Source organism: Carcharhinus amblyrhynchos, chromosome 3 (assembly GCF_965287045.1).
Source record: "Carcharhinus amblyrhynchos chromosome 3, sCarAmb.v2.hapA, whole genome shotgun sequence".
Lineage (NCBI taxonomy): Eukaryota > Metazoa > Chordata > Chondrichthyes > Carcharhiniformes > Carcharhinidae > Carcharhinus > Carcharhinus amblyrhynchos.
Genome location: NC_137326.1, coordinates 17,397,076 through 17,420,819, shown reverse-complemented (window position 1 = coordinate 17,420,819; position 23,744 = coordinate 17,397,076). Strand labels below are relative to the sequence as shown.

Sequence of the window (23,744 nt, the reverse complement as noted above, 5' to 3'; positions counted from 1 at the left end):
ACAAACATAATCTCTAAAAAAGCAGGACTCCAAAGAAATGCCAGTTATAAAAAAGGTGCTGATGCATACAAAACTTAAATGCTGTGAATGAACTTAAACACCAATCATTAAATGTTGTTACATACCTGAATTTTCCTTCCTCAAAAGGTCGTGTACATTAAATAGATTATGATGCATAACTAACAAAAGCACAATTGCAACAAGTAGGATTACAAGGATATGAACTGGAAGAGAAAAAAAAAAATCTAAGTTTCACTTATTTCATCTTCTCACTGCCACCAACATCCCCTTTACTCTACAGGACCTGCGCCGAGGTATAGTACCATGCTTCACAGATGAGTCTAGACAATAAGTGGCAACAGAATTTTATACAGTGACATAATCATAGATGAACAATCAAGCTCTCCCTTATATTTTTGCTTGCTCTCTTCCAGTAAAGATAACGAGGCAATGACCTGGAATAGGAGCTCAATTTAATAATGGCCCAACATTGCCAAGTGGCACCGAACTCAATTATGGTACCTCTGCACAATGTTTGATTAACTCATCATAGACCAAGCCATGAATATAAGGACATGAGACTTCTCTCTACATGATTTAAATACACCATTTAAATAACTTTGTCAGCAGGCACTTGTGCCAGGGAGTGAGGGGAACCAACTTTTTATAAAAGTTTATCAATTCAACTTTTTATACAGGTTTGTTATATATTAGTAGAGCAATTACAAACCTTTTCTAAAAGGCATTTTGAGATCCTGCTTCAGTCTTCACAGTTCAGATCTGGAGAATGAAGGAAAAATTCTCAATGTTTATCAGCAAGTATGAGCTTCTAGTTCACATTTTTATTTGAAAATAATTCAACAGAACTGTTGAAACTATATAATATTCATTCAGAGACTACAATTTGATCACTTTCCCACATTGTTTGTCTAGTTACTTAGATTGCTAATAGATTATGGCTACGCCATCTTAGGTACACTTCTTCACAGAAGACTTTATAGTTAAAATATAGGACACAAATGATCAAATACAGAAAAATAGGAAATACCTGCTCTGTTCAACTAGATGATCAGATGTGCAATCTATTCAACTAGATGATGACTCGTGCAATCTATATTCCTGGAACTAGCCGATCTCTAGTAAAGTGAATTCTTAAAAGTTGTAGAAAATTAAGGTAAAACAGAAGATGTAGAAATACCATCAGATCAATCCATAATCTCTGGACAGAACATGTTTGTTTGCTCCACAAAATGTTGATCAGCCTGTATTTTTCCTTTTTTTTTCAAGTTTCAGTTTGATTTTTTTCAGAAACTTTGAATTGTCTTGTTTATATGGAATATTTTAACTCATTGCTAATTGTGTACACAGGAGATGATGCATGCAAGATACAAAGCCATTTTACTCCACAACTATTTACATTCACTATTCACTTGTGTGTCTTTCTGCATATGTAATATAATTTAATGGTACTCACATATATAGTTAATAAAACAAGTCCCTGATACCAACAAAACCTCTCTCTATACTGCTTTCTACCAACATTTAAACAACACATTATCAGAAGAAATAATAAAAATAAACAAAGGACAAAAAAGTACAGCAAAGGAAAATGTTACAATAATGAGAGAAAAACAACCAAGAACAAAATTTTAAAAAACATATGCCTCAGTCAAGAACACAAAGTCCTCCACCTTCAGATCAAGCATACTCTCCATGATGCCGGAGGCAAGGGGGTTGAGCTATGAGGAGAGGCTGAATAAACTAGGCTTGTACTCGTTAGAGTTTAGAAGAATGAGGGGAGATCTCATTGAGACGTATAAGATGATGAATGGGATGGATAGGATAGAGGTGGAGAGACTCTTCCCGCTCAGAAAGGACAGTAGGACTAGGGGGCACAGCCTCAAGATAAAGGGGGGGCGGTTTAGAATGGAGTTGAGGAAGAACTTCTTCACTCAAAGGGTGGTGAATCTCTGGAATTCTCTGCCCGTTGAAGTGGTGGAGGCTACCTCGCTAGATATTTTTAAGAAGCGGGTTGATGGGTTTTTGATAAGAGAGGGGATTAAGAGTTATGGGGAAAGGGCGGGAATGTGGAACTGAGCCACGACAGATCAGCCATGATCTTATTGAATGGCGGGGCAGGCTCGAGAGGCTAGATGGCCTACTCCTGCTCCTATTTCTTACGTTCTTATGTTCTAACCATTTAAGTATTGTGGCTACAGAAGGCCAGAAGCTGGGATGCTGCAGAAGTAACTCAATTCCTGACTCCCCAAAGCCTGGACACAACTCTTACAGTTCAGGTTCTGCAAAATGGGATTAGGATAGGTGTTCGTTGACTGGCACATTTTTATGACTTATTTCAGCTTTAAAGTATCTGCACTATTTTGCTTACATATCATTAGAAAGTGTATTACTTGGCCACTCATCTCAGCACTGTTTCTGTTAATTGTTGGATTAATAAAGCATAGAAACATTGAAACTAGGCACAGGAGATGGCCATTTGGCGTTTCAAGTTGGATCCGTCATTCATAAGAACGCAAGAACCAGGAGCAGGAGTAAGCCATCTGGCTCCTCGAGCCTGTTCTGCCATTCAATAAGATCATGGCTGATCTTTTTGTGGACTCAGCTCCACTTACCTGCCAGCTCACCATATTCACATTCCTTTACCATTCAAAAATTTATATAACCTTGCCTCAACTGCTTCACTGGGCAGGGAATTCCACAGATTCACAACCTTTTGTGTGACGAAGTTCCTCCTCAACTCAGTCCTAAATCTGCTTCCCCTTATTTTGAGACCATGCCCCCTAGTTCTAGTTTTGCCTGCCAGTGGAAACAACTTCCCTGCTTCTATCTAATCTATTCCCTTCAGAACCTTATATGTTTCTATTAGATCTCCCCTCATTCTTCTGAATTTCAATGAGTATAATCCCAGTCTACTCAGTCTCTCCTCATAAGCCAACTCTCTCAACTAGATAAACCTAGTGAATCTCCTCTGCACTTCCTCTGCCAGTATATCCTTTCTCAAGTAAGGAGACCGAAACTGTACACTGTATTGCAGGTGGGGCCTCATCAGCATCTTATACAACTGCAACGTAACATGGCTGTTTTTAAACTCCATCCCTCTAGCAAGAAGGACAAAATTCCATTTGCCTTCTTAATCACCTGGTGCACCTTCTTCAAACCAACTTCTTGTGATTCTTGCACAAGTAGACCTAGGTCCTTCTGCACAGCGCATGCTGCAATTTTTTACCATTTAAATAATACTCCATTTTGCTGTTACTCCTACCAAAATGGACGACTTCACATTTACCAACACTGTACTCCATCTGCCAGACCTCCGCCTACTCACTTAGACTATCTTTATCCCTTTGCAGACTTCCAGCTTCCTCTGCACACTTTGCGCAGTGTCATCTGCGAATTTTGACACACAACACTTGGTCCCCAACTCCAAATCACCTAGGTAAATTGTAAACAATTGTAGCCCCAACACTGATCCCTGATGAACACCACTAGTCACTGATCACCAACCAGTAAAACACCCATTTACCGCCACTTAATATTCAATATGATCATGGCTGATCCTTGATCTTAATGCCATAATCCTGCTTTCTCTCCATACTCCTTGATGCCATAAAAACCTAAAAAACACTCTACCTCTTTGTTGAATACATCCAGTTACTATGCTCCATAGCCTTCTGTGGTAGAGAATTCCATAAGTTCACTACCTTTTGAATGAAGACATTTTTCCTCATCTCAGTCCTAAATGGTCTACCTTGTATCCTGAGATTGTGTTCCTTGGTTCTAAATCCTCCAACCAGGGAAAACATCCTCCCTGCATCTAGTCTGTCCAGTCTTGATAGAATTTCAGGTGTTTTGATCAGCTCTCTTTTCATCCTTCTAAACTCTAGTGAATGCAGGCCCAGTCAAACCGATCTCTCCTCATAGGACAGTCTCGCCAACTTGTCACTGCACTCCCTCTATGGCAAGTACTTTCTTTCTTGGATAGGGAGACCCAAATTGCATGCAATATTCCAGGTTGGTTTCACCAAGGCCCTGCATAACTGCACTAAGACATTTCAACTTCTGAACTTAAATCCTCTTGCAATGAAGACCAACACACCATTTTCCATGTCCCCGTTGGTACAGAATTGATGCAAACTCTATCAATGTGACATCAGTGGGGAGCCTGCTAATGATATTTCAATATATGTTAATTTGATTCTCAACCAGAAAAGTTAAAAGTTTATTTATTAGTCACAGGTAGGCTTATATTCACACTGCAATTAAGTTACTGTGAAAATCCCCTAGTTGCCATACCCCAGCGCCTGTTCAGGTACACTGAGGGAGAATTTAGCATGGCCAATGCACCTAACCTACACATCTTTAGACTTTGGGAGGAAACTGGAGCACCCAGAGGAAACTTGCACAGACACAGGGACCAAGAGGAAACCCACACAGACACAGGGAAAATGTGCAAACTCCACACAGACTGTGACCAAGCTGGGAATTGAACCTGGATCTCTGGCATTGTGAAACAGCAGTGGGAATCCCATTATGTCATTGATGGATGGCAAGGACAATGCCAACAGAAATCCCACCAACATAACATCTGTTCAGAGACTCCTGTTAAGACTTTCTGCTCCCACCAGCTTTCCTGTCTGCTGAAAACGGGGTGGAAAATTCCCCACACTGTCTTTTCGCACTGTGATGAGTAACATTCTGCATTTGAATTCAGAATCCCAACCTGTTAGGCAATCCCATCATGCACTTTACAAACAATTACAATTATGGAGTCTGCTTCAGCTATTGATAAAAATATTGGTAAAGATAGGAATGTTATTCTTGGGAACTACGAAGGTCTTTAAAGTCATACTCGTAGCATAAAATCTCTTAACATGTTCTGAAAAAGATGTGGGTGGGTGCACTATATATTAGTTGAGTTTACACACAGACTCACAGCATGCTTTCAATGATTGCATGGCATGTCATTCCATTCCCATATTATTTACAATAACAGTAGGTCATAACAATAATCCATCTGTTTACACAGAGAAAACATTCAAACTTCTTTGCAGAGTAGGAGAATAAGCAACCTTTTTCAGTTAAACAAACACACTACTACAATAGAAAACATACTTGATGGTCAGCTCCTTTCCTATCCCACTCCAAAGAATGCCAAGTTAGCCCACATAACAGTCCTTCACAAAAAGCGATATAAAAGCAAAATACTGTGGATGCTGGAAGTCTGAAATAAAAAAACAGAAAAAATTGGGAGACCTCAGCAGGTCTGACAGTATCTGTGGAGAGAGAGTGTGAGTTAACATTTCGAATCGATACGATTCTTCTTCAGAACCAAAAGCGATATACTGGGTGCATAATGTCCTTTATCATATAAACTGCTAACCCAATGCAATATTTTAAAATCTTTTGTAAGTTAGGAAAAATGAGAGTTTATTTGCATTCCTGATGACAATTCAAATGCAAAGCTATAAGTGGGTTTAGGAGACTACTGCCGCAGCACTGGTTTCCTCGCACAGCCAATGTTTAAAATCAATTTAGAGTTGTTCTCTATTAAATATTAAATATTCTATATTAAATCCTTAGTATAGATTTATTAAGGAAATAAGATTCATTAAGGGAATAAATCTATAGTTATTTTGCGAGGAAAACACGGGATCACACGTGTGACTGGGCATCTTCAGGGATGGTGAAACACTGCACACGTTTACAGTTCACTTGCAAAAGAGAGAGGAAAGATCCACTTGGTGAGAATTAGAGACTGTAAAGCAAACCCGCAGGAAACCAATAAAGTCAGATACTAATAGCAAACACTTTAAACAAGTAGTGTTGAAACTTTTTACCTGCATCACTACAAAGCCATTAAAGTCCAATTGAACATCCAACTGCCAACTCAACACAGGAGACAACAGGCAGGCTGCCCAACCCACTGCCTGAATCACACACAGCCTTCACAACCAAGGACACGACATGGGATAACAATGTCCCGCTGAGTTTATCATTCTTGAGGAATTACTGATGATTGTACTTGATTTTTTTTAATAAAGATACCTCCCAGCAGTGAGATTTTGTGCCGGCAGCGGTGAGGTCGGCCTGCTGGTTGCTAAGGCGGCGGGGGTCCTCCGGGAAGTGATTGCGTATCGTTCAGGCGACGAAATTTCTGGAAAGAGCAGCGCGGCTGGGAGCAAGCCGGAAAGGAACCGAACGGCTGGGAGGAAGCGAGCCGGAAAGGAACGGCGCATTCCGGCTCCCAAAATGCTGTCCTACTTGAAGTCGTTCCCGACCCATATGGTAAGTGGGGCTGAGGAGCTCTGAGGGAAAGGGAGGGAAGCCTCCAGCTGGATCCCACCCCTTGCCCGCCAGCTGGATCCCACCCCTTGCCCGCCAGCTGGATCCCACCCGAACAAATCGAGGTCAGATTGACAACTTCCTTATCCCTGGAGGATTTTCACAGTAATTCATTGCAGTGTTAATGTAAGCCCACTTGTGGTACTAATAAAATAAACAGCCATTAAGGAAAGCCTTGACCCTTTTGGTTGCATCATCCTCCTTAAACAAGGGATGGCCATCAGTCGGTGGATAGTATTTTCACCCTTTGCCTCAACAGGTTGTGGGTTCAACTCCCAGCCCACTGCTTGAATACGGCAATCAAGGCGGGCACCATTCTGCAGCACTGAGGGAGTTCTGCATTATTGGAGGTACTGTCTTTCAGATGAGACATTAAACTAAGGTACCATCTGCACTCCCAAGTGGGTGTAAATGGCACAGTGTCACAATGGTTAACAATGCTGTTTCAAAGCGCCAGGAACCTGGGTTTGATTGCTGGCTTCGCTCATTGGAGTTTGCACATTCCCCCAGTGTCTGCGTGAGTTTCCTCCAAGTGCTCCGGTTTCCTCTACTGTCTGAAAGACATGCTGGTTAGGTGCATTGGTCGTGCTAAATTCTCCCTCGGTGTACCCAAACAAGTGCTGAAGTATGGTGGCTAGAGGATTTTCACTGTAACTTCATTGCAGTGTTATTGTAAGTCTAATAAGTAAACTTTAAAAGATCGTATGCCATTGTTTTGAAGACAACCAAGGAAGTTATCTCCAGGATCGTGGCTAATATATAGCCCTCAATTGGCATCACAAAACAGATTATTTAGGTCATTACCAGCTTGAGTTTGTGTGAGTTGCTGTGCTAAATTGATGGCTGTGTTTCCTACATTGAAGTGTAATCACAGTTGTTCAAACAAAACTTTGGTTGTAAAGTGCTTGGGAATGTCTGTTCGTCATGAAAGGTACTATATAAATGCAAGTCTTTCATTTAAAGGAAAATTGAATAAGGTGATGAGGGAGAAAGAAACTGGATATGCAAACAGTGAGATTAGATAGGCTGGGAGGAGGTTTATGTGGAGTATTAATACTGGCTGAACAGTCTGCACCCTTGATGTAAATTCTGTGTAAACACAGAACAGTCACCATCAAATGGATTTACAGCCTCACAAGAAAAGGCTCATCAGCATTTAACATATGGATTGTTTAGTCTAGAGATCTGCCAGCTGTTTGGGATGATGTGATGTGTGCTATACCACTGATGTGTTGTATAACAGAACAGAACAGCAGTAATAAGAGTGTAATTTTGGAGTGCAACCAATCTGAATAGTGCAAAATGAGGCAATGGGAAGATAGTCCATGAGGTTATCCCTTACAAAAACAAACAACTGCACAACCTCAAACAGACCATTGTCTGCAGCTAACTACTCAACCTTCAGGAGAACAGTGACCATGACACCATACAATCCTGTCACAGCAACCTCTGCAAGATGTGCCATATCATCAACACGGATGCTATCATCTCATATGAGAACACCATCCACCAGGTACACAGTACATACTCTTGCAACTCTGCCAACGTTGTCTACCTAATAAGCTCCGGGAAAGGATGTCCTGAGGCATGGTACATTTGGGAGGCCATGCAGATGCTATGACAATGGATGAATGAACACCACTCAACAATCAGGCTGTTCTTGTTGGGCAACGCTTCAGTGGTCACGGGCATTTGGCCTCTGATCTTTGGGTAAGCATCTTCCAAGGTGGCTTCAACTGGAATCTTGGGTTCGTGTCACACTATCTGTAACCACCACGACTTGCCTGGGCTTGCAAAATCTCACTAACTGTCCTGTCTGGAGATTATACATATCTGTTTAACCTGTGCTTATTGCTGTCTTCACTCACATTCTTTGTACCTTTTAAGACTTGCTTACCTGTAAAGATTCATATTCCACCCATTATTTTGTAAATTGAGTTTTGTGTCTTTATATGCTGTGTTGTGAACAGAACTCCCACTTACCTGATGAAGGAGCAGTGCTCTGAAAGCTAGTGGATTTTGCTACCACATAAACCTGTTGGACTTTAACATGGTGTGAGACTACTTCCTTACGTGGCGTATTGGTGAATACGTTAGCCATGTCAAATGAGCACGCGGTCACAGCACTGCTTTCAATATGCATATTCTGTATGGTTTTCGTAAATGTGAAGGAATCCTCCACAGGATATCTGGAAAACTTGTTCATAACTGGTTGTAACAATTTGCCACACCATTTGGCTAATGTATGCTGTGCAGTACCGGTTACAGAGAGTGTAAAGGGATGTCACTTTTTGTGCATCTAGCACAGCCCTTGCATATGTGGACACTGAGCCATGAGGATGAACTCTGTCGGATATATCCTGCAGCAGTTCGTTGCTAATGGACAAGTCCTGCAAGCTTGTTTTTTAAAATTGCCCTTGAGCAAGGCTTTCTGGTCATGTTGAACAGCAGGTCTGATGTATGCGAATTTAGATTGGTCATTAAGAATGGTGTGATTTTTGTTAATTAGTCTTGCTCGTTAGGATGACTATTCCTATCTTTTTGTCAGATTTACTAACGTATATGTCCAGGTTGGTCTTAAGGCCTTGCAATGCTGTAAGACATTCACATTGCATGTGAATATCAGACAAGAACAAGCTCCTTGCTTTCAGAGTACGTGGTCAGAGAGATTGTTGTGTTTATTGGTGTCATCAATTGCATTGCCAAACTGCATCTACTTGAGTTAGTTCATGGTGCGGACGTGTTTCAAATGTTTGTCATCTATTGAAGCAATATAATGACATGAAGAGATAAGCCTCTTACCAATCTGTTCAGTGATATCTTGCATACATGCTTGCTCAATTGTGAAACTGTCTCACATTAGCATTATTGATTATGTCTGGAAATAAACCCTGGCTCAGTCTTGGGTTTAATGCACTCCTTGGAGAAATTTGATAGCTTACCTGCAAGTTGAACTATGTTGCTATCCCAAATTTGGTTTTTTGTTCTCCCTGTCTCAGCTAGACCAAATAGTTGTTTGTCACCTGCTGTGGTTGACAGGGCTCTCAACCAATCTGACCCATTCCCTGGTCCACTGCTCTCGCCCCCTCTCCCTCCCAGAAGCAGGATAGTACTCCCCTTGTCCTCACTTTTCACCCACCAGTCTCTGCATTCAAAGAATCATCTTCCGCCAATCAACTCCAGCACGATGCCCTAATCAACACATCTTCCCCTCGCTCCCCCTGTCAGCATTCTGCAGAGACTATTCTCTCTAAGGGAATATGAAAAGCTAGGAGCTGAATTAAAAAGCACAACCAAAAAGGTAATAATCTCTGGATTACTACCTGAGCCATGAGCAAATTGGCACAGGGTCAATAAGATTAAGGAGGTAAATGCGTGGCTCAAAAGATTGGTGTGGGAGGAATGGGTTTGAATTCATGGGACATTGGCACCAGTATTGGGGAAGATGGGACCTGTTCTGATGGGATAGTCTTCGTCTGAATCGTGCTGAGACCAGAGTCTTGGCGAATCGTATAACTAGGACTGTAGAAATTACAAAATCAAAAGTAAAGGAGAGGGTACGAGTGCTGGTTAATGATGAGGACTTTCATCTAGTTACAGGAGTAGAAGGTTCAGGAGAGGTTACTAATGTTTCCAGACCACGTAATAGGACAGAGAGTATAGAAGGTGGCAGGAATCTAACCTCAGGCAGAGTAAAAAAGGTGACAAGCATGAGAAGGGTCAACATAGTGCAGGGACATGGTCTGGGGAAGGATAACCAGTCTGTGACAGGAAGGGACAGAGTGTGCAAACAAAAGAATGCACTAACAAATCAAGTCCAGGTAAGAAAGACTAACATAAAGACACTTCTCAAATGCTACGTGCATTCAGGTAACGAAGTGAATGAGTTGATGGCACAAATCAGTACAAATGGTATGATTTAGTGGCCATTACAGAAACGTGGTTGCAGGGGTGACCAGGACTGGGAACTGAATATCCAGGGATATCAGACATTTCGGAAGGTTAGACAGAAAGGAAAAGGAGGTGGGGTAGCTCTGTTAATTAAGGATAACATCGGGGTGATAGTGAGAGACGATATAGGCTCTAAGGAGCAATATGTGGAATCAATGTGGGTGGAAATAAGGGATAGCAAGGGGAAAAAGTCACTGGCGGGTGTGGTCTATAGGCCCCCAAATAATAACTTCGAGGTGGGGCAGGCTATAAACAAGCAAATAACGTGTAAAAATGGAACAGCAATAATCATGGGGGATTTTAACCTACATATTTAATGGTTAACTCAAGTCAGACGCAGTGGACTCAAGGAAGAGTTCTTAAAATGATGTCGCGATAGTTTCCTTGAACAGTATGTTACAGGACCTACGAGGGAGCAAGCTATCTTGGATCTGATCTTGTGTAGTGAGACAGGTAAAATTAATGATCTCCTTGTGAGGGATCCTCTTGGAATGAGTGATCGCAATATGGTTGAATTTCTAATACAAATGGAGGGTGAGAAAGTAGGGTCCCAAACCAGTGTCTTCTGCTTGAACAAGGGGGAGTACGATAGGATGAGGGTGGAATTGGCTAATCTAGACTGGGAGCGCAGACCAGTTGGTGGGACAGCTGAGGAACAATGGAGGATTTTTAAGGAGATTTTTCTCAGTACTCAGCAAAAATATATTTGTGAAAAAGGAGGAATGTAAGAAAAGGGATAACCAGCCATGGATAACTAAGGAAATAAAGGAAAGTTTAAAATTTAAAAACCGCTGCATACAGAGTGGCCAAAATTAGTAGGGAACTAAAAGATTGGGAAAGCTTTTAAAAAAAACAACAAAGAACTACTAAGAAAGCAAGGAAAGATAGATTATGAAAGTAAACAAGCTCAAAATATAAACATTGATAGTAAAAGTTTTTATAAATATATAAAACGGAAGAGTGGCTAAAGTAAATGTTGGACCCTTAAAAGATGAGAAGGGGGATTTAATAATGGGAAACGATGAAATGGCTGAGGCCTTAAACAAGTTTTTTTGTGTTGGTCTTTGCAGTGGGGGACACACAGCATACTGATAATTGACAGTCATGGGACTGTAGGGGGTGAGGACCTTAAAATGATCACTATTACTAAAAAGGTAGCACTGGGTAGGCTTATGGGACTAAAGGTAGACAAGTCCTTGGGTCTGTATGGAATGCATCCCAGGGTACTAAAAGAAACGGCAGAAGTAATAACAGATGCATTAGTTGTAATTTATCAAAAATTCGCTGGACTGTGGGGAAGTGCCAGCTGATTAGTTGTTTTCCAATGTAATGCCACTGTTTAAAAAGGGATGTAGACAAAAAGCGAGTGACTACAGGCCAGTTAACATCTGTAGTTGGGAAAATGCTGGAATCTATCATTAAGGAAAAAATAGCAGGACGCCTGGAAAAGAATGGTTCAATCAAGTAGACGCAGCATGGATTCATGAAAGGAAAGTCATGTTTGACGAATTTACTGGATTTTTACGAAGATGTAACGAGTGCGGTTGACCAAGGGGAATTGGTGGATGTGATGTTTTTAGATTTCCAGAAGGCTTCGATAAGGTGCCTCACAAAAGGTTGCTGCATAAGATTAAGGTACACGGAGTTGGGGGTAAAGTGTTAGCGTGGATTGAGGATTGGCTATCTAACAGAAAGCAGAGTGTTGGAAAAAATGGATGCATTTCCGGTTGACAGTTGGTGACTAGTGGCATGCTGCAGGGATCGGTGCTGGGGCCTCAACTGTTTACCATATACACAGACGATCTGGAGGTAGGGGACCGAGTGTCAGGTAACAAAGTTTGTGGATGACACAAAGATGAGTGGGAAAGTAAATTGCATGGAGGACACAAAGTCTGCAGAGAGATTTGGATAGGCTAAGTGAGTGGGCAAGGATCTGGCAGATGGAGTATAACATTGGCAAGTGTGAGGTTATCCACTTTGGAAGGAATAATAGTAAAATGGACTATTATATAAATGATGAAAAATTACTACATGCTACTGTGCAGAGGGACCTGGGTGTCCTTGTGCATGAATTACAAAACCTCAGTTTGCAGGTGCAGCAGATGATCGAGAAGGCAAATGGAGTGTTGGCCTTTATTGTGAGAGGGATGGAGTATAAAAGCAAGGAGATTTTGCTGCAATTGTACAAAGTACTGGTGAGGCCGCACCTAGAGTACTGTGTGCAATTTTGGTCCCCTTATTTGCGAAAGGATATATCAGCTTTGGAGGGGGTGCAGAGAAGGTTCACCAGATTGATTCTGGAGATGAGAGGGTTAGCTTATAAGGAGAGATTGAGTAGACAGGGCCTGTACTCTTTGGAGTAGAAGGGAGATCTTATAGAGACATATAATGAAGGGGCTAGACAGGGTAGAAGCAGAGAGATTATTTCCACTTAGAATGGAAACAAGAACTAGAGGGCACAGCCTCAAAATAAGGGGGAGTCAATTTAGAACAGAGTTGAGGAGGAACTTCTCCCAGAGGGTAGTGAATCTTTGGAATTCTCTGCCCATTGAAGCAGTGGAGGCTACCATGTTAAATGTGTTTAAGTCACAGATTTTTGACCAGTAAGGGAATTAAGGGTTATGGGGAGCAGGTGGGTAAGTGAAACTGAACCACTATCAGATCAGCCATGATCTTATTGAATGGTGGGGCAGGCTCGAGGGGCTAGATGGCCTACTCCTCCTCCTATTTCTTATGATGCTATGTTCTCTGGGATACCGTGGTCCACTACTCCATCACACCCAACACTCAGCCCCTGACTCCAGCACCTTCCCATGCAAACAGAAGGTGCAACCTCTACCTCCTCCCTGCTCACCGTCCCAGGTCCTAAACTCTCCTTTCAGATGAAGCAATGCTTCACATGCACCACCTTAAATCTGGTCTATTACATCTGCTGCTCCCAATGAGGTCTACTTTGTTGGAGAGACCAAACACAGACTGGGTGACCACTTTGCTGAATACCTTAAGTCCTTCTGTAAGCAGGACCCAGACCTTCCTGATGCTTGGCCACTTCAACATACCGCTGTGCTCTCCTGTCCACATGTCTGTCCTTGGCCTTTTGCAATGTTCTAGTGAACCCCAACACAAAGTGGAGGTATAGGACCTCATCTTTCAATTGAGCACTTTACAGTCTTCCAGACTAAACATTGAGTTCAATAGTTTCAGAGCATGAACTTTCTCCTCCACCTTTACCTCATTTCCATTTATTTTATTTCATTTTGTTTCTTCATCTCATTCATCCATTTTTATCATCTTTCTTTCTTATATTCTCTATTTCTCCATTCCCATTTTCTGTTCTGTGCACTCTTTCCCCCTCCCCCTTCCCCACAACTACTTCAGGGCTATTGCCTGTCCTTAGTCAATTTCTTAACCATCTGTGTCTCTGTTTTGCTATTCAGATGTTAATAGGCACTGTTAGCACCTTTCCCAGCCGCCTTCATCCTCATTTACATTCCCTTTGTCCAATTACAGCACCCCTCCTCCGACCCTCATAATACAAATTTCTTCTGATTTTCTTTGCTGTTTGAGTCTGCATGATCCTTCATCAGACCTATGTTGGCTGTATTCTCTCTCCACAGATGCTGTCAGACCTGCTGAGATTTTCTAGCATTTTCTGTTCTTGTTTCAGATTCCAGCATCTGCAGTATTATACTTTTATCAAATAGTTGTTTGGTTAGACTATAATATAGTGCTAAGAACAGAAAATTTACATTGACACTTGTGTAAATCTGCCCACTATAATTCTTTGTTTAACCATAACTTATTCTGCTGATTTTTTTTTATATATAATGCAGCAAATGATTAAAACATCAATATACATTTTTAAATTTGGTTTGACCTTTAAACTATAATTTAGGTCAGACAATAAAATGCACATCATACTGTAGCATTGTTTGCATATTGCATCTTGTTTGCTTAATCTACATAATTCATTTTCTTTGTAGGACTACAAGGGACAACAATTAGCAGAGCAAACTTTTCAACGTGTAATTGTTGCATCCGCTGTAAGTATGCTTTTTTTAAAAGTTGAAGACAATTTGGCCTTTAATTTGAAATTACAGTTTTTATTTTCTTTGATAGATTATTGGCTTCATTTATGGTTACATAATTGAGCAGTTTGGATGGACTGTTTACATTGTCCTGGCTGGTTTTGTCATTTCATGCTTGGTAAGTTATAGAAATGATCTTCAATTGATTATTGTAATTGCAGCTTATTATGTAGTTTTTTTTTAAAGTTTTTTTTTGCAGTACCAAAATAAGTAACTTTGCTTCAAAGTAAAAATTCAAATTTTGATTTTTTTTCAGCTCAATCAATAGTAACAAAAATGCTAATTTGTCTGGTCTCACTGTTCAGTTTCAACACTTAAAAATAAAAAAGTTTTGGTATTATTTTCTACATATGAGTTTTAAAATGTTCCTGAATGTGCATCTTAAGAACCATTTAAAGACTACCATCAATAGTGATGTGTAACTTTTACACGTAGACTAAATCATCTCAGATTTGGTTTGTGTTCTGTACTCCTGGTTGAGCTTTCAGCTAAGGTGGCAGAAGGGAGTTAACTCAAAATTTATCACCCCAAATAATACCTCAGTTTCAGGAAAATAGGGAACAAAACTACATAAGTTATTGAGAAATAACAACACATTTGGAACAACCAGTTCATATTGCTACATGCACTCCACACAGGCAATCGTCCCATTTGCCTATCCTGTTGCCATATCTCCTCTTTTCTTTTCATTCACCTTTTTCTAAGCTATTCTTAAATATTGACATGGTCTCTACTTCAATTATTAACTCCAGTGGTGAATTTCAGTCTGTCATCCCTCTTGTTGGAGATTGATCAAGCACTACTAATAGTTGACCACTACTGAAAATTCTTTGATAATTTTAAACCCCTTTATCAAAGTGCCCCATAATCTACTTTATTCCAATAAAACTAGTTTTTTCACATCTTTTTGTTCATTTGTATTTTCCATGCCAGGCAACATCCTGTACACTCCTTATTATCTCAATGTTCATTCTGTAGTGTGGAGTTCCGAACAGAAGACACATTCCAACTGGGGATTTCCTGTCGTTCTGTATTTTATAGACTTTTATAAGCAATACCATTTGCTATAAATTAGAATATCCCTTCAGCTTTTCAATGCTCTTAGTTGAAGAACTATTTCTAAATTCTTGTGAAGCTGAACTCCTAAATCCTTCTGTTTTTTTTATGTATCACCCAGCCTTGCTAGCTGACACTTTTAGTTAGTTCTAGCCATTACTCACTCTATGTACGTGCATGAATGTAACAGCCTACATACATTCCTTTTTTTCCCTTCCTCCAAAATCACAAAACAATAATTCCATCTGATTTTTCCTTTTTCATATCTATACTTTTTAAAACACCCGAATTGCTTGTCAAATGGTGGTGATCTGCCGTGAACCGCAGCAGTCTGAGATGTAGGTCATTCAAGGTGCTGCTGGAGAGGGAATTCAGGATTTTGACCTAGTGACAGTGAAGGAATAGTGATATATTTCCAAGTCAGGATGATGAGTGACTTAAAGGCGAACTCCAGGTGGTGGTGTTCCAGTGTATCTGATGCTCTTGTCCTTCTGGATGGTAGCGGTTGTGGGTTTGGAAGATGCTGCCTAATGAATCTTAGTGATTTCCTGCCGTGCATCTTGGTAGATGGTACACATCGCTGCCACTGCTCTTTGATGGACGGATTGAACATTTATGAAAGCAGTAGCAATCAGGTGAGCTTCTTTGTTCTGTATGGTGTCAAGCCAATCTTTAGTGTTGTTGGAGCTGCACTCATCCAAGCATATGGAGGGTATTCTATCAAACTTCTGACTTTAGAGTCATGGAGAGCTACAGCACAAAAAGAGTTCCTTTTGGCCTACCATGTCTGTGCCAGTCAACGAACACTTATCCTAATCCCATTTTGCAGAACCTGAACTGTAAGAATTGTGTCCAGGCTTTGGGGAGTCAGGAATTGAGTTACTTCTGCAGCATCCCAGCTTCTGGCCTTTTGTAGCCACAATACTTAAATGGTTAGAACATAAGAACGTAAGAAATAGGAGCAGGAGTAGGCCATCTAGCCCTTCGAGCCTGCCCCACCATTCAGTAAGATCATGGTTGATCTGTCGTGTCTCAGTTCCACATTCCCGCCCTCTCCCCATAACCCTTCATCCCCTTGCCTATCAAAAACCTATCAACCTGCCTCTTAAATATATTTAGCGAGGCAGCCTCCACCACTTCAACGGGCAGAGAATTCCAGAGATTCACTACCCTTTGAGTGAAGAAGTTCCTCCTCAACTCTGTTCTAAACCGCCCCCCCTTTATCTTGAGGCTGTGCCCTCTAGTCCTGCTGTCCTTTCTGAGCGGGAAGAGTCTCTCCACCTCTATCCTATCCATCCCATTCATCATCTTGTACATCTCAATGAGATCTCCCCTCATTCTTCTAAACTCTAACGAGTACAAGCCTAGTTTATTCAGCCTCTCCTCATAGTTCAACCCCCTCAACTCCAGTATCAGCCTAGTAAACCTTCTCTGCACTCCCTCCAAGGCCAAAATATCCTTGCGTAAGTGCGGTGACCAAAACTGCACACAGTACTCCAGCTGCGGCCTCACCAGTGCCCTGTACAGTTGCAGCAAGACCTCCCTACTTTTATATTTAATCCCCCTCGCTATGAAGGCCAGCATCCTGACCACCTGCTGCACCTGCAGGCTGGGTTTTTGCGACTCACGCACAAGGACCCCGAGGTCCCTCTGCACCGTCGCATGCTGCAGTTTTTCGCCATGTAAGTAATAGTCCTTCCTACCATTATTCCTACCAAAGTGGACAACTTCACACTTGCCAACATTAAATTCCATTTGCCAGTTCCTGGCCCATTCGCCCAGCCTATCTAGATCCTTCTGTAGACTTTCCATACCCTCCGCACAATTTGCTGTTCCACCAATCTTGGTGTCATCAGCAAATTTTGACACTATACACTCGGCTCCCTCCTCCAGATCATCTATATAAATGGTAAATAGCTGAGGCCCCAGCACCGACCCTGGGGCACTCCACTAGTCACCAACTGCCAATCCGAATAGCACCCATTGACCCCCACTCTCTGCCTCCTATTTGACAACCAATCCCCTATCCACGCTAACACCCTACCCCCAACTCCATGCCCCCTGACCTTCTGTAATAACCTCTTGTGCGGAACCTTATCAAACGCCTTCTGAAAATCAAACACCACATCCACCGGCTCTCCTCTATCCACCGCCCTAGACACATCCTCATAGAACTCCAATAAATTTGTCAGACACGACTTCCCCTTAACAAAACCATGCTGCGTCTGTTCTATCAAACAATTCTCCTCAAGATGCCTCGTTATTTTCTCCTTGATCATGGATTCTAACATTTTACCTACAACAGACATTAAACTAACCGGCCTATAATTCCCTGCCTTTTGCCTGCCACCCTCCTTAAACAACGGTGTAACGTTAGCCGTTTTCCAATCTTCCGGCACTTCCCTGGAATCCAGCGAGGTTTGGAAAATAATCACCAAGGCATCCACTATCACCTCCGCCATTTCTTTCAAAACCCTTGGATGCGTTCCATCTGGTCCTGGGGACTTGTCCACAATCAGTCCCTCCAGTCTTTTGAGCACTGCCTCTCTAGTAACAATAATGTCATTCAGGCCCTCTACTCCTACCATCTTTCCATCGCTAACACCCGGCAAATTATTCACGTCCTCCTCCGTGAAGACCGAAACAAAAAAGTTATTCAAGACCTCAGCCATTTCCCCATCCCCTACCACTAAGTCTCCCCTCTCATCCTCTCAGGGACCAACGTTCACCCTAGTCAGCCTCTTCCTTTTTATATATTTTATATATTTATAAAAACTCTTTCTATCCTTTTTTATATTAAGTGCTAGCCCAGCTTCATAGTTTATCCTACCCTTCTTTATCAACTTCTTTGTCATTCTATGTTGATATTTAAACCTCTCCCAATCCTCTTCTCGCCCACTACTCTTAGCTACTCTAAACGCGTCCGCTTTTAATTTAACACTTTACCTCCTTCGTTATCCACGGCTGATTATCTCTCCTCCTACGATCCTTTTTAACCATCGGAATAAATTTCTGCTGAGCACCGAGAAAGATCTCCTTAAAGATCCTCCACTGTTCCTCAGCAGACCTACCTTCCAATGCGCTCCCCCAATCAACATTTGCCAATTCCTCTCTCATCCTATCGTACTCCCCTCTGTTCAAACAAAGGACACATGTCCGGGAACCCACTTTCTCCTCCTCCATCTGCATCAGAAACTCCACCATACAATGATCACTCTTCCCAAGAGGATCCTTCACCACAAGGTCCCTAATTCTACCTGCCTCATTACATAACACCAGATCCAAGATAGCTCGCTCCCTCGTCGGCTCCAACACACACTGTTCAAGGAAACTATCCCAGCAGCATTCCAAGAACTCTTCCTCAAGCCCACCACATCCAACATAGGTCGACCAGTCAATATGTAGATTGAAATCCCCCATAATTATTGCTGTTCCATTCCTGCACACCGCATTTATTTGCGCGTTAACAGCCCGCCCCACCTCCAGATCATTATTTGGGGGCCTATAGACAACCCCCACCAGCGCCTTCCTCCCTTTGATGTTCCTAATCTCCACCCACAACGATTCCACTTTCTGCTCTTTGGCTCCTATATCATCCCTTACTACCACCCTGATGCTATCCTTAATCAGCAGCGCTACGCTCCTGCCTATCCTTCCTAAACACTTGATACCCCTGTATATTCAGCTCCCAGTCCCTGTCACCTTGCAGCCACGTCTCTGTAATGGCCACCAGATCATATCCATTTGTGCTGATCTGCGCCACCAGCTCATTCACTTTATTCCGAATGCTTCGTGCATTCAGATAAAGTGCCTTCATCCCAGCCTTCACCTGTACCCTCTTTGCTGGAACGGCACCAACCTTACTCACGCCCCCTGCTCCCTTTATTATTGGGACATCCTTGGCCTCTTCCCTTACCTGTACCCTCTCCTTTACTTTAGACCCCGTCATTTCACCTACCCTCACACCCTCACCCACCCCACCCCCACTAATTAGCTTAAAGCCCTATCTACACGATTTGCCAGGACTCTGGTCCCAGCACGGTTCAGACCAACCCCATCTCAGCTGAACAGGTCCCACCTCCCCCAATACTGGTGCCAATGCCCCATAAATTCAAACCCATTCCTCCCACCCCAATCCCTGAGCCACCCATTTACTTCCTTAATCTTATCAACCCTACGCCTGTCTGCACACAGTTCAGGCAGTAGTCCGGAGATAACCACCTTGTCGGTTCTACTTTTTAATTCCATTCCCAGCTTTTCATACTCCCTCCCCAGATCCTCAGTGTAGTTAAATTTCTGGTCAGTGATAACCCCAGGATGTTGATAGTAGTGGATTTGGTGATGGCAATGCCATTGAATGTCAAAAGAGTGATGGTGGGATTCTCTTTTGTTGGAGATGGTCACTGCCTGGAACTTGTCAGCCTAAGCCTAAATATTGTCCAGGTCTTGCATTTGGATGAGGAGTCGTGAATGGTACTGAACATTGTGTCATCATCAGTGAACGTCCCACCTCTGATCCTACGATGGAAGGAAGGTCATTGATGAATCAGCTGAAAATGGTTGGGCCGAGGACATTAGTCTGAGGAACTCCTGCAGCTGAGATAATTGACCTCCAACCATCTTCCTTTAGGAACATTGGAATTAAGAGCAGAAGTAGGCAAATTCAGCCCTTAAGCCAGCTCTATTATTAAGCTGATTGTGTCAGGTATTACTCCAACCAGGGGAGACCTCCCCCTGATTTTCACTGACTCCAGTTTTGCTAGGACTGGTTGATGCCACACTCGATCGAATGCTGCCTTAGTATCAAGGGCAGTCACTTTCACCTTTTGTTGTTTAGCTCTTCTGTCCATTTTGGAACCAAAGCTGTGATGAGAAGCCAAGTTAGCTGGCAGAACCCAAATTGACTATCCTTGAGCAGGTTATTGATGAGGAAGTGCCACTTGATAATGCTATTGATGACCCCTTGCATTACTTTACTGATTGAGGATAGACTGGAGTGGTAATTGGCCAGGTTGGATTTTTTTCTTTTGGTGGACAGGACATACTTGGGCAATTTTCCACATTGCTGTGTAGACGCCAGTGTTGTTGTTGTAGTGAAACAATTTGGCTAGGGGTGCAGCAAATTCTGGTGTGCAAGTTCTCAAGGCTATTGCTGGAATATTGTCAGGGTCCATTGCCTTTGCAGTATTCACTGCTTTCAACTGTTTTGTTGATATGAAGTGAATCATATTGGTTGAAGGTTGACATCTGATGCTGGAGGCTGTGATAGATCATCCACTCAGCAGTTCAAGCTGAAGATTATTGTGAATGCTTCAGTCTTTTTGCACTGATGTGCTGGGCTTCTCCTTCATTAAGGACAAAGATAGTTGTGGTGCCTCTTCCTCCATAGTTGGCTGTGGCAGGACTGCAGAGCTTAAATATGATGCAAATAAACTTCATCGGTCTCTAGTCTCTCATTTTCTACTCCTGCCCTTTCCTAACTTGCATGAATTTTCATTTCTCTATTCATGTATCTTGCTAATGAATTAGCCCCCTATGGGATTGGGCTGGGAGTTAAATGAAAACCTTGAGTCTCACATGATCTGAAGATTCAGCAAAGAGCTATCAATTTTTCACAAGTATTGCACATTGGAAAAAATGAACAAATTTGTAATTTCATAAGTTATTCCTTAAATTTGTGCATTTGTTGTTTATTGCAACTATTAAATGTGATAAGATATTTTTGGGGAAGCATGGTTGTAGCTGAAATAATTAAGTCAACTTTTTACTATCTCCTCTATAAAAAGGAAAAAATCTTTAAGCAATTAGAATATATATAAAATATATACAATATTAGCTGCAATAATCATATTGTGCTTTTATAAGACTGTCTCCCAGATTGAGATCCTTTATAAAGTTTTAGCGTATGTACCATTGCCACTGTGCTTTTGTTTGCCACTGGTCAGACTAGTTTGAAATAAGCTAATGATTTTAGAAGTTTAACTTGTCTATATGTTAATTTACTGTATCAGTTCTGGTTGGATATTTTAATGCATGCAATAGTAGAGTTGCTTTTTTTAACTAATATTACATTTTCAGCTAACCCTCCCACCGTGGCCAATGTACCGTAATCACCCATTGAATTGGCAGCCAGAGGTACAGACTGAAGAGAAAAAACAAACCGAGTGTGTCAAGAAGCCAAAAAAGCATAAATAATGTCAAATTATTCTGCATACAGCCCCACATCTGATTTTTTTTATTTCATGATTTAATAAATGTTGCTGAATCAGACTGAATTGTGTTCAGTAAGTTTATGCAGTACCGATTTAATGCATAGAGGTTCCTATGCCAGGACAAGTGAATTGGGTGACAATATTTTAAATAAGAGCAAGGAATCTATTTATCAGTCAAGCAACAATCACTGGAACTCGTTATCATATTGTTTAAGGGACCTTGCTGTATGGCAAGTGACTGCTGCATTTCCTACAGTACAACAGTATGTACATTTCGAATTAAAAACTTAATTGGTTAGTGTTTTGAGAAGCCTGGATGTCACGAGAGACAGAGGGTGATCTTACCGCCCGTTCACACCACACTCCTGTTGCATCAAAGGTGGAGAACTTGGCAACAAGCCAATCTCTGTTCACACAGTGGGATGGAAAAATCCCACTAGTATGAACAGAAAATTCCAGCCACACTTAAATTTAACTCAGTCCATTGTAGAAATATGATTCTAAAAATAGGCATTTGGGACACCTTTTGGTTGTGGTAACACATTTCCTTCATGCTAATCTTACTTCTGTATATTTTTTTAGTATATCTATTCATTTTCTTACATTCAAACACCATGTAACTTTTAAATTGCAGAGAATGCTGTTATTCCATTAGGGTGATAACCTCATTTAGTCTCAATGGCAATAAAGATTTTAGAAATAATAATCTGGGGAAAAAATTGTCACTTGGACAATTGAACTAATTAAGGAAAACAAGTTAAAGAAAAATTTTTGAGATAACAATTTATATGTATACTGACTTTCAAAAGATATTTGGTAGAGTGTCATAGATTTCAACTCTGCTGAAGGACAAGCACCAATTATGGTGTTTTCAGACTGGAGGAAGGCATAGTGGTCCCCAGGGGTCAGTACTGCATCACTGTTTGACAATTTGTAAAGTGTAAAATTTCAGAAAGTTGTAAGTGCAGTGAGAAGGGTGATTACAGACTGACTGCATGAGTGCATAGATAAGCTGCTGGAATGGGCAGACATACAAATGAAATTTAATAGCGAGAATTGAAAAATGATATATTTTGATAGGGGAAAGAAGAGGCACAGAAAGAAAAATCTCCAAAGAGAAGGCTGAGAGGATAGTTGACAGAAATGCTCAATCATAAGGGATCTAGAGAGACTAGATAGATCATTGGCAGAAAGATCCAGGACCACATTGGCAAAAGAACCAAAGGTGGTACAAGGGAAACCTATTTTATTCAGAAAATGGTTACAATCTGGAATACAGTGCCTTACAGGATGATGAAGAGTTTCAATTTCAGCTTACATAAGGGAATTAGACAAAATAAAAATATCTTTGCAGAAATATGGGGAACTCAGTGCTCTTGTAGTGGGCCAAATAACCACATAACCATGGTATAATCTATTTCAAATAGGATTACAGTGAATATCATTTGACATACCATAATAAATAATTTAGCATTCAAAATCACAGCATTTAAAGACTGGAGAGATATTGTAAAACTGCATTTATACCAAACCATACTAAAACCTGTTTGCCACGTAGAATGACTACACCAGTTTTCAGTATTCAGCCCTAACTGACAAAGCCCAAAGTCATGTCCATCAGTTACAATTATTCAAGAGCTACAATGAAAATGCCATCCCCACCCACTCAAATTTGCACCTATAATATCCCCAGAAGACTAACGGAAATTCCAGATAAATTCATGCAGAGGGAAGGCTTCCTCCAAACTGCTGCCAACCACACGGCAGCAGATCAGGGGCTACCACTCCCCTGTTCATTGCTAGTCAACAGGTTACTCAAACCGCTGTCAGTCATAGGCAAAGCTGGCTGTCCACAACCTCGTGCCGCATCTATTTTTAACAAGCGTCGAGAGCAATACCACTGATGTTCTTCTGCCCGAGTCTCGGGGTGTACAGAGAACAACAATAACTATCCCAGATGTGATTAGCCTTAGTATTTCACTGAGAGATGCATTTGTTTCCTCCGTTTATCCATCCGGTCCGATGGTAGTGGGTTATTGTTAATATTTGCTTACAAAGTCAGAACTGGGAGAAA

General features: G+C 41.5%; 2 protein-coding genes across 4 annotated transcripts in view; one reads left to right on the top strand and one right to left on the bottom strand.

The window, feature by feature from the left end:
- glt8d1 (glycosyltransferase 8 domain containing 1) overlaps positions 1–5,929 on the bottom strand; it is a 33,017-nt gene extending 27,088 nt beyond the window's left edge. Inside the window, exons 1-4 of one of the 3 annotated variants that reach the window (XM_080181764.1) lie at positions 5,859–5,929; positions 5,134–5,242; positions 731–780; positions 126–224 (exon numbers count right to left, since the gene is read on the bottom strand). In XM_080181764.1, coding sequence (XP_080037890.1) covers positions 126–224; positions 731–746 — 115 coding nt within the window. In that variant the 5' untranslated portion in view covers positions 747–780; positions 5,134–5,242; positions 5,859–5,929. The remainder of the gene's footprint in view (positions 1–125; positions 225–730; positions 781–5,133; positions 5,243–5,858) is intronic. The other 2 variants (XM_080181766.1, XM_080181765.1) reach the window with 2 other exon arrangements.
- Positions 5,930–6,143: 214 nt separating this feature from the next.
- Positions 6,144–21,728, top strand: spcs1 (signal peptidase complex subunit 1). The gene is made up of 4 exons (XM_080181768.1): positions 6,144–6,306; positions 14,298–14,357; positions 14,434–14,520; positions 21,537–21,728. The coding sequence occupies exons 1-4, from the start codon at positions 6,271–6,273 to the stop codon at positions 21,651–21,653; spliced, it is 300 nt and encodes a 99-aa protein (XP_080037894.1). The 5' UTR covers positions 6,144–6,270; the 3' UTR covers positions 21,654–21,728.
- The last annotated feature ends 2,016 nt before the right edge of the window (positions 21,729–23,744 follow it).

What these genes read in the sequence shown, in the direction of transcription:
- spcs1 (XM_080181768.1), top strand. Translation starts at nt 6,271, where the DNA reads ATGCTGTCCTACTTGAAGTCGTTCCCGACCCATATG. An exon ending in GTGTAATTGTTGCATCCGCT is followed by an intron (nt 14,358 to 14,433) that starts GTAAGTATGCTT and finishes TTTCTTTGATAG; the next exon opens with ATTATTGGCTTCATTTATGG. An exon ending in GTTTTGTCATTTCATGCTTG is followed by an intron (nt 14,521 to 21,536) that starts GTAAGTTATAGA and finishes TTACATTTTCAG; the next exon opens with CTAACCCTCCCACCGTGGCC.